Below are 10,830 nucleotides of genomic sequence, written 5' to 3' on the forward strand. Positions count from 1 at the left end.
TACTGTAAGGAATAAAAATCTTCAATCTTTTTCAAAAGGTTTGAATAAAAAAATTGGTGTATCTAAATTTGGACCATAAATATTTACCAATAGAAAATTTAAACCCTCAATAGTCACATCTACAATCGAAAAAATTCCAGTGTCATCTTTACTAGTTTTATGTACTTCAAACTCACAATTGTTATTGAAAAGTATTGCAACACCGCGAGAATTTGACTTAAATGAACTAAAAAAGGCCTTGTATCCCCATTGTGACTTTAAAAAAATTTCTTCACTACTTGTAAAGTGTGTATCTTGAAGAAAATATACATTGTACTTTTTACGTTTGAGGTAATTCAAGACATCTCTTCTTTTGTTTTTATCACCCAGGCCCTGGCAGTTTACTGTGAGTATTTTTAACTGGTTATTGTCAACTTGGTCCCCCATAACACGTGTGGTAAATTTGTATTGTCAACCCCCGAGAAATGAAAGCAGTAAGAAAGAAAAGAAGGAAAATGATAGAGTAAAACAAAAATGAAACATATCTACAAGCAACAGGTTTCGTAGCCTCTGATGTGGTCATAACGAAGAGAAAAATTAGCCGAATCGGGCTTATCTGATGTTTATCAACAAAAAATAATTTTGTGCCTCTCTTAACCGGACATTATTACTACAACATAAAAATAAAGTGTGTCCGGATAAACTATACACTCCTGGAAAAAAACATACGACAAGCATAAACCTTTTAACCGTAATAAGACAAACAAACAAAAAATATAAACGATTTTTAAACAGAAAAAAGACGTTGTAGCTTTAAGGAGACAATAGGAATAAGGGAACTAAATCTAAAAACATTTTTTTCCTTTTTTTTTTAAACAAAAAGATATTATATTTTCTATAGGCCTATCTACTAAGTAAATAGTAATATATATATATATATATATATATATATATATATATATATATATATATATATATATATATATATATATATATATATATATATATATATCACTGCTTGAAAAAACACCTTTACAAAACTTTACTTGTGAAGTAAATTTCATTAAAGGTGCTCCAAAAAGCAAGGTCATCTTTGTATTAACTTTACAAAAAGTAAAGGTGAAAAGGTAACCTTTACTTACACGAAAAGATAATTAAATATAACCTTTCACCTTTAATGCCATATTAAAGTTCATTAAATAATAAATATACATATTTTATAAAAGTCTTATTTAAATGCTGACTATTGTTTAATACACTTATTCTTTGGATTTTCACAGTTAGTTTAAAGAATCTAATCTAGTCAGTACCCAGAATTTTAAGACAAATGTCATATATTTTTTTAATTATCTTGTATCCATTTCCAGTTGAAATTAGTATTAGAAATGGTCATCTACAGATTCAAACACTCGACTCATCATTATTTGACAGACTACACCTCAAATAATACAACACCTATGATGTAAGCCAGGTTAGCTTAGTTGGAGCAGCTGGCGTTTATTTTGATACATGTAACAAAACATAAATATTTAACATACATTACATTGAATGTGAAACAATAAAGCACAGCAATGCATTTGCAAAATATTTTACATGTAATAATTTGTATCCCTATCACTGACATTAAAAACCGCCCAGGCAAAAACCATAGATGGTTAACTATGGAAAACCTGTGTCCGTCGCTATGTAAATAATGTCTCAAAGGAGAATGCCGGACGTGCATTCGGTGCAATAGTTAAAAATGCACGAACATCCTATAATATTTGCATGTATGAAAAAATAAAAATTAAAATACATTTCAACAGTTTTGTTATTTCCATTACCAGTATATTTATACAAATATATATAAAGCAAAAAAAAAAAATGTGTGTGTATTGAAGAGCACTGGCTTAGAATGATATGAACATATTACTGAATACTCATTTCTCATTGGCTTTCCTTTGGCCACGCCCACATATACAACCAAAACCATTAATATACATTCTTCGCATACAATGTATTCCCGCTATACTGCGAAACACAGGAAAAAAATATTATCTGCACCAGGATTGCCTACAACTCTCTGAATTGGATGGCATAGATCTTTAATATGTACATTGATATTAATGATAAAGTAATTAAAAATATAACAGTGGGAAAAATTGGCATACTGATATTTTTCATTTTCCAATCAAAAATGATCTAAAATATTCTGTATTTTTGCTTCTCATCATATGATGAGTCAGATATACAGCACAAACAATATCCAGTTATAACCTTGAATATAAACATTATATTGAGCTATCTTTGACTTTTGTTTTCCTTTGAACATTCAGATACATGTGAGAAAAAATAAAAAAAGAAATACAGATGACAAGTATAAATTTCACATTTCTGCTTATGAAATGGAGGTCCCATTTCACTTTAAAATATAATACTGGTACAATATTTATTCTTTATGGTGCATGTACATATATAAATAAACTTTGCAGTTTAAATTGAATTAAAAATGTGGAAAAAATTACATAAAAGGCTATTTGATTTGCGCTTATTATACACAGGCTAATAACATCTTCAACTTGTAATGCAAAATGATGCATTTTACATATTCACAAACACAAAATATGGTGAAAAATCTATTAGAATAGATGCGGGGATGCAGTTTGCAAAATGCATGAGATCATGTACGAGTCCAGCTTCACCCCGTGAGCCTGTCTGTGCTTGATTAGTTTAGACTATGTTTTTATGTCTGTGGTAAATGTTAGTGTGTTTGCATATGTGTCCAGCTTCACACATTTTCATGTGTGTGCTCGACTTCACACGCCTTGAAAAATATGTAATAGGTTGTGGTAGATGCTTGTGTGTTTGCATATGTGTCCAGCTTCACACATTTTCATGTATGTGCTCGACTTCACACGCCTTGGAAAATATGTAATAGGTTGTGGCAGATGCATGTGTATTTGTGTATGTGTCCAGCTTCACACATTTTCATGTATGTGCTCGACTTCACACACCTTGGAAAATATGTAATAGGTTATGGTAGATGCATGTTTGCATATGTATCCAGCTTCACGTATTTTCATGTGTTTGCTCGATTTACACGTCATAAATGTAAAATATGTAACCAAGATGGTGTAAAACGTTTACAAGTGTATGATGCACAAAGAGAAAAAAAGTTCTGTGTGTTTTGTTCTGCAAATAAATAAATTACAATTATGTCCTGTTGAGAAACTGACAATCAAAATAAGTAACATATTCATTTTACATTACTGTACTGAAAATCACACATCCAGTTTAAATTACTGTACTGAAAATTGAATTCGTGCAAAAACTCTGAATGAATAACATTTAAAACCATGAATGCTTGCATGTTCATCTATAAATCTCCAAGATGTTTCCTAGTTAGTTTGTAGCGCCGCATCGGGCGGTCTTATAACACATTTCATAATGTCAGTTTGCATGAATAAATAAATTTATCCTTGTACCTCATATCTTGAAAATAGATGCCGAAATTCTAGTCTACAGTTTATTTACACAGCACATCACAAATAGAAACATTCAGGAAAAATAATTCACTAAAAATAAAATCCAAGTTAAATAATCACATGTACATATAAATCCAAGAAATATTAGGTAATATTCCAAGTAAGTAAGTAACTTTATCTATCTCTAACAGTTCTATCTACTAGGTCTTCTATATTTCCATCTTCCTATCTTATTCTAAAATTCTGCCGCACTATATATATACTCAAGATCCGCTCCTGACGAGCACATTATAAGATCCTTAAGATCAGGAATCGATACACAGGTCATTACAATCAGCAGGGGGTTATGTAAGAGGGGGCGATTAATATACAGATAAGATGATAATGTGTGAACAATTAAGTATTGAAGAGTTATATTACAGATAAGATATTCTAAATCGCTACAAGTTTACAAATTCTTGATCATATCATTGATAACAGTACATTTTCTTGATCATGACATCTGTATTGGATTCCCCTCTCTGACATCTTTTCTTGTTCACCAATTAGTTTAACAGTCATCTGGGTACTCAGGTATTGTACAAGTCCTAATAATAATAATTTTCAAAATTATAAAGAAAACAATATAATTTTTAAATAGGTTTTCATTACTACTATTGAAATTAAAGCACAAGCTTTTGAAGACATACTTAAGTAACTTAAAACATCTATAACTAAACATAATGGAAATTTAGACAAAGCGACTCAATGTCAAACATATGATAGTGATACATCTGTAATATCCATGAAACTTACTGAGATACTTAAAATGTTTATGGTGTGCTTTCACTAAGCTTAGCAGTATATAAACATCTCTTGATTAAATGTTGAAGTCCAATCCTCACCTGACTTGCACATTCATATGGATTGGTTCTATGTTGATAATCTCTTTCAATAATCTTCATCACATCTGAAAGTCATCCATCTTCAAAATTAAATCTGATGCTCACCTCTCAAGTGTATATAGACTCCCTGTACAAATGCATGGAAAATAAGATTTTGAATAAAAAATGAATTATCTCTTCACCATACCTGGCCTCTTTAAAAAATGTGAGGAAATAATTTAAATACTTTTCTTTAGATAAAATCATGTAGTGAGTATCCAACAATGTTGAAAAAAAAGTTATCTCTAGAATTTTACATTTATATTGAATGAAAAATGCATTGTTCCCTCTACTTTAAATAATCAAAAGACATTAGGCCATATAAAATTAATCTTTTAGATTCTCATCCCCGCCCGCCCCTCTCAAAATGTCCCGCCCCAATGTTTTTTATCTTGAGTTTGGGGTATTTTCATGTATTTTTATTCAGTAAGAATTTGGGTCAAAGTTTAAGTTATCTCCCGTCTGTATTAAAAGTCGTGTGTCGCTATTTATAGCAAAAACGCCATGTGAAGAATGGAGGAAAATCAGCAATAAAAGCAGTTTAAATGTGTAAGTAAAAGATAATTTGTCAGTATAGAGAAGGCAGAGAAGAAAAAATAGCATAAACACATATAGATACCATCAGTTTATTGGTATCCCCAGCTCATTTTGTTCAGTGTGTGCCGTATAATGTGTATTTGATAATTTGTTAATTAACAATAAATATTTAACTTTTAAAGAAATTTTTTTTTTTAAATATTTAAAAGAATATGATAAGAATTAAATCTATTCATATTTGCATTAAGGTAATGAAAAAAAGTGTGTACGGGGCGCCCATTGTTTTGTTGATACTTAGGCCTATATATAAATTAACAATTATTATAAAAAAATAAAATCCGCCCACCCGCCCCAATTTTTTTGCAAATTAGGATGAGAATCTAAAGATTAATTTTACCTGGCCTTACCTAAAATGGAAATAAGGTACAACTGTGACTGGTGTCTCAGGCACAACCAATAAACACAAGACCTTTCCATCCTTAGCAGCATGCATTAGCTCCACATTCCTTGCTTCTACAAAAATATACAATGAAATTTTTTTTAAAAATGAGAGCAAGCTTTATATTGAATGAAAAATGCATTGTTCCCTCTACTTAAAAAAACTCAAAAGACATTACCTAAAATGGAAATAAGGTACAACTGTGACTGGTGTCTCAGGAACAACCAATAAACACAAGACCTTTCCATCCTTAGCAGCATGCATTAGCTCCGCATTCCTTGCTTCTACAAAAAATATACAATGAATTTTTTTTTAAAAATGAGAGCGAAGAGTGTTACATGTACTTGGGGGAACAGAGGAAGGAATTTTGAAGTCAGATTATCATTAGTTATATTTCTGCCAGTGTTGGCAGGGGCGTAGTATCCGGGGGGCCAGGGGGGCCGGCCCCCCCCCCCCCACTTTTTTCCAAACCTTTTTACACTATAGGAAATGTTAAATTTAGAAATGTACCGAAAATGTAGTATAAGAATTGGTACTATAAAAGTAGTTGTCACTGAGAAAAAGTTTACCTACCCCCCCCCCCCCCGCCCACCACCACCACCAACATGAGATAGGATTTTAGACTTTGGGCAACTTTAACCTTTTTTTTTTTGGCTTGTCAACTTTTTCAGGTAAGTAAAAAAAGAATTTTTCTATGCCTGCCCCCCCCCCCCCCCCACTTTCAAAAACGATGCTTCGCCACTGGTTGGGACGGGTAAATTTCCATAATAAAATGAAACGAATTATGCGCAACAAATAAGACACATGTATTACCTTGCAGTCACCGGCCCACATAATGTATACAACTGACATCATCCCAAATCCCTTTCTTTGTTGTTTACTTGGCGGAATTTTCTTTGCCTTCTAGGCTGGTTCCCTACTCTGGTTCCCATACATTGCCGTGAATAAGTCCTACGTTTATTGGTTTTGTTTACAAGCTTCAACATCAATATAATCTCCAGAACATTTACAGCCTGTATTGTAAACTACACTAAAAACATACTTTACACACAATTTTCAGCTCAGTATTATGTTATCCTCTTCATTCAAGTAATATGTAAACTCTTCTCGAATGTAAAACGAACGATCTACTCTTAACAGTAACCCAATATATGGCACTGTGTATTCGGTTGAATAGCCAATCATTTCAAATCAAGTTGAGCGGGTCTGCATCGTTATTTTGACGAAGTTTGAAACCAGTGGTAATTTTTTGGCACTTCATCTAGATTTAAGAAGATTCTTGCCTTGACAACTGCTCGAACTCCCGGGTTGGCATGCTCTGAAGGTTTGTTTACGATTTCCAGCCGTTTTCACTTTCACTTTCAGATCAGTACATTGTGCATGACTGAAACTAATCAAAGTCACGGAAAACGACGCTTTGTATGTTTTTTTTTCTGCTAGGATATTAGATAAGTACTTTTGATAATTTGGGGATTAAATGTTTATGTGCGTCACTTTATCCTGTAAAGGTGTATGAATCATAGGGGCTTATCTTCCGGATTGATAAATGTAAAATAATTTTAAAAATTTGTATCTACATTAACCATGTTAACTACACTCTAAAAGTTGCTTTAATAAAGATTCTGATCAGGCAAGAAAAATAATGTTTTAAGAAAAATACTACACCTATATACATAAACTCTCAACTTTGAGAGTTTATTTATTTTTATTTATATCATTTTGTATTTTAAACTGTGTCCATTTTCTTAAAACACAGGTATAGTGAATTCAGTATGCAGATTGTTGAAGGGAAAACATCAAGACGGGGCGAGGAAGACAACAAAACATGATTACCCAGATTGAGGATCCCAGTGTTCTTTGGTACAAGCACATTTTAATAATAAAGGAGATGGGTGAACATAACGAGAGATAAGCCCATAGTGCGACAAACATGAAGGTGAAAAATTAAATCTCAATTTTATCAAAAGCAATACATTAGCATTAATACTTTATGTAAAATCTTCATGCACTAATCTCACGAAGATTGAAGTTATTTGCCTATGAAATATTATACATACACGAAAAAGGACAAAACGAGTCATTTTTTCACACTATAACACTATTTTTTGATATGAGTGGGTCTTCTCTCCATTTTTTTGAAAGTTAATCCTCAAAGAATGCATAAAAACATACATATTTTGGTTTCCAAAATTATGGAGCAATGACCCACTTTACCTTAAAAATATAATTTTATGACATAACTTTCGTATCTTTTCAAGAAATACTTGAAGTCCCTTAAGTCAATGGTCATATCACAAACATGACTTAAATACCACGCTTCATCAGGACTTGTGTAGTGTAGTGGTTAGCGTGCTAGTCTCAATAGAGAATGCAACTCAGGATTTTTATTGCCAGGGATCGAACCCAATGGCTACCACATTTTTTTTTATATGAAAGAATAAATTTTAACGAAATTTTTTCCTCAAAACTTTTTGTTTATCATGATTTCATAAAAATCAATTATGGGAACTTTACTCTAAATACTAGATTCACAATTTGAATATGATTTTTATATATCTGAGGCTATTGGGCTTTCTGCACACTAAGTTCACCCATCTCCTTTCATGTAATCTGTTACTTGAACAAACATTTACATTATTTAGTGCTTGACTTGCTCGGGAGTCAATATCGTCATATATTTGTAAAAAAAAAAATGTTTAATTTCCTTTGTATAATAGTCTCAAGCTACTCAGCCTACCATGAGAAAATTAAACGATCTGTCATAAAGAAGAGGCGGGTTCTCAACTTTCATATTATAAATGGCAAGTATTGTTTAGAACTAAATTTAGATCATTCTTGATAAAAAATAACATAAGGGTGTTTGTCAATTCATAGCTATTTTTTGTGATTGCACTGTGTATTAATTTTCAAAATCAATTCATTCTCTGGTGACCAAGTGCAGCAGTTTACTTCAAACTCATATTTAAAAAAAAAATATTGACTATATTTGTCCATATGTACAAAATGTTAATCACGTTATGAATTCTATTTCAGCATGATTGTCATCTTCAATTTGAGGGACTCTCACCTAAAGTCCTTTTACTGTTCCATATCAGGAAAAAGTTCATGAGCTGAAACATGCGATTGGGGAAAAAGGTACATATATCCTAAACCATAACTTCAGTATCATTCTGTATACATGTACAGCTAAACTAAATACCGTATAAGTGGAAATGTTAGCGACACGCAAATTTTACGATTTGTCCTTTAAAACTGGTAATTTATTTTTAGCAAGATGCTATTTTAGCAACTTTAAAATGCACATTTAAGAAACTTATACAAATAAAGTGCAATTAATTTTTAGCAATATTTAATTTTAGCGATCTCAACACCCTCGCTAATAATGCCAAAATTAAATCCTCACTAAAAATTCTACTTATACGGTATGTAGCACTATATTGTTCTTTTTGTAAACTGACAACTGAGAAGTTAGGAAACCTATGATTTCTCAATATTTCAGGGATTTATTCTTTGTTTTTGTGTAGTACCCTTAAAAAAATACATATTTCTAAAATTGTAATTTATAGGCTTCTTGTGATAAGAGATACATGACCTAACCCATTGATTCTTCATATAATATGTCAATAACAAGAGTTCCACTCATCTTATTAAATTAATAAATTTACATTTTTTTGCTTTTGAGGTTAAAGGTCATGTATGAACTGTTTATTTATTAGTAAGGTTGTGCCTTGTTTTTATTTTTATTAATCATGGTATTGTGAATTCTGATAACACAGACGCTGTTGAAAATATTCATACTTATGCATGGCACTGAAAAAAATACTTTTTTTTTCTTTTAGGAAAAGCATTAGGAAAATGCCTGCATGGGGAGAAAAGTTTTGACTCTGAAAAGGGAGGTGTGACAAAAACATTTTGACAGTTGTTGATTTCCACTAAAACCAATATCCACAAGAAAGAGGACATAGTTTTATGTTGATTCACAACTTTAAATTCAAGAATATACAGTTGGTTATATTATAAAACATGTCACATACAAAAAAATGTATTTGTAAAATGTACTCTGTCTTTGATATGTATGTAATTTGCAGGATAGGAGGTCGGCAACATATACTGCCAAGAATCTTGATGCTTTTGATCTTATGTTTGTAAAAAATAATGTTTTGTATTGTAATAAACAAAGTTAAAGTCAGCTTTTTCTTAATATGTATATTAATTATGATGTTTACATTTCTGCAACTTATCAATTTGGAAGAAAAAACTTATTCATAATTTGAATAAGGCTTCATTCACTGGAATGGAAAACAGAAATTATTAACTTTTGTGGTTATTAAAGATGGTATTTAATTAAATTTAAGGTTTGTAATTATCAGATTGTGGTTATTAAAGATGGTATTTAATTAAATTTAAGGTCTGTAATTATCAGATTTAATATATCCTAAATACTGTGTTTAATGGTTGTAAATATTAACTTTACTTTTTTGTAAAGTCAAGACAATGTGGGACATTACATCATATTTAAGTGCATGTAAAGTTAATGTAAAGGTTACCTTTTCCAACTTTGACTTTTTTCAGAAAAGCCAATTAAAGGCATTGTAAATAATAAATTTACATTATCTTTACTTGTTTTGTAATGCCTGGCATTCGAAGTCCGTTACGATGGATTCTGACGAAACCGATATCCAGTTTTAAATGATCACTTATGATCTGGTGAACTTTTGCATTAAGATCCTCGTTTTCCTCTTCTGCAAGATTATGGATTAGAATGTTATCTCTCATAGATCTTCCTCTCAGATCTACAATCTCACTTTCTTGTTGTGTCACTTTCCTGTCTAAATTCACAACAATCGACTTCAACAGATGAAGTTCCTTACGGAGGGTAATATTTTCCTGTTTTAAAGTTTCAATTTCAGACTGGTTGTCTTCATGCTGTTGAGCGATGTATCTAATTCTGTCATCTAATCCATCCTCATTCCACAGATCCTTCTGCATGTTATTCAACGACTCTTGCAGAGTATTAAAAGAGTCCATCTTTTCCGTTATAGCCCGAAGGCTGGTGTCGATAACGGACATGTGGCTTAATGCTCCACTGACCGCTGCGGGTAGAGGCGTTAAACCAGTATTTCGTACCTGTGAGGAGTTCTCACCTTTAAACTTTGAGTCACTCATTATGAGAAAAGTCACTTTTTCACCAAAAAGGTCAACAAATGCAGGAATTGGGTAGCAAATATGACTATTAACGCCAGTGCAACGATTTTAGGGCACAAAAAACGGTTTTACCTACCCAAAATTCGACTAAATTACCCTCCGATCTATAGCACGACCATTACCGTCACAGGTCACGTGTCCCCTCAACATTAAATATTTTGATCACAACGGTGCCTTGATATGAACAAAACGGGGCAAATTATGTTAAAGTGTCCCTCTATAGTGAATATTAATGAACCACTGGCAAAAAAGTCCACAAAAGAGTGTAGATATCTGATTTTCC

At 31.8% G+C, this 10,830-nt stretch overlaps 1 protein-coding gene and 3 long non-coding RNA genes across 4 annotated transcripts; 2 read left to right on the forward strand and 2 right to left on the reverse strand.

Annotated features, from left to right (window-relative positions):
- Positions 1 to 1,437: 1,437 nt before the first annotated feature.
- On the reverse strand, positions 1,438 to 6,431 carry LOC134281308 (uncharacterized). Its single transcript, XR_009995052.1, has 5 exons — positions 6,156 to 6,431; positions 5,521 to 5,626; positions 5,311 to 5,416; positions 4,328 to 4,454; positions 1,438 to 4,030 (listed from the first exon to the last, which is right to left on the reverse strand). It is a non-coding gene; the product is annotated as an uncharacterized LOC134281308 (long non-coding RNA).
- Positions 6,432 to 6,492: 61 nt separating this feature from the next.
- LOC134281303 (uncharacterized) lies at positions 6,493 to 8,143 on the forward strand. The gene is made up of 3 exons (XR_009995051.1): positions 6,493 to 6,666; positions 7,099 to 7,202; positions 8,060 to 8,143. It is a non-coding gene; the product is annotated as an uncharacterized LOC134281303 (long non-coding RNA).
- A 233-nt stretch (positions 8,144 to 8,376) lies between these two features.
- On the forward strand, positions 8,377 to 9,946 carry LOC134281302 (uncharacterized). Its single transcript, XR_009995050.1, has 2 exons — positions 8,377 to 8,477; positions 9,182 to 9,946. It is a non-coding gene; the product is annotated as an uncharacterized LOC134281302 (long non-coding RNA).
- Position 9,947: 1 nt separating this feature from the next.
- On the reverse strand, positions 9,948 to 10,508 carry LOC134281309 (uncharacterized). Its single transcript, XM_062763794.1, has one exon. It carries the CDS (start codon positions 10,506 to 10,508, stop codon positions 9,948 to 9,950), a length of 561 nt encoding a protein of 186 aa, XP_062619778.1.
- Positions 10,509 to 10,830: the final 322 nt, after the last annotated feature.

The sequence above is a fragment of the Saccostrea cucullata genome, unplaced genomic scaffold (assembly GCF_032062105.1).
Source record: "Saccostrea cucullata isolate Sc308-1 unplaced genomic scaffold, CSIRO_AGI_Scuc_v1 ctg5698, whole genome shotgun sequence".
Taxonomy (NCBI): Eukaryota; Metazoa; Mollusca; class Bivalvia; order Ostreida; family Ostreidae; genus Saccostrea; species Saccostrea cuccullata.

Bases quoted from the DNA above. Each gene is read 5' to 3' on its own strand.
- LOC134281309 (XM_062763794.1), bottom strand. From the start codon at position 10,508: ATGAGTGACTCAAAGTTTAAAGGTGAGAACTCCTCACAGGTACGAAAT.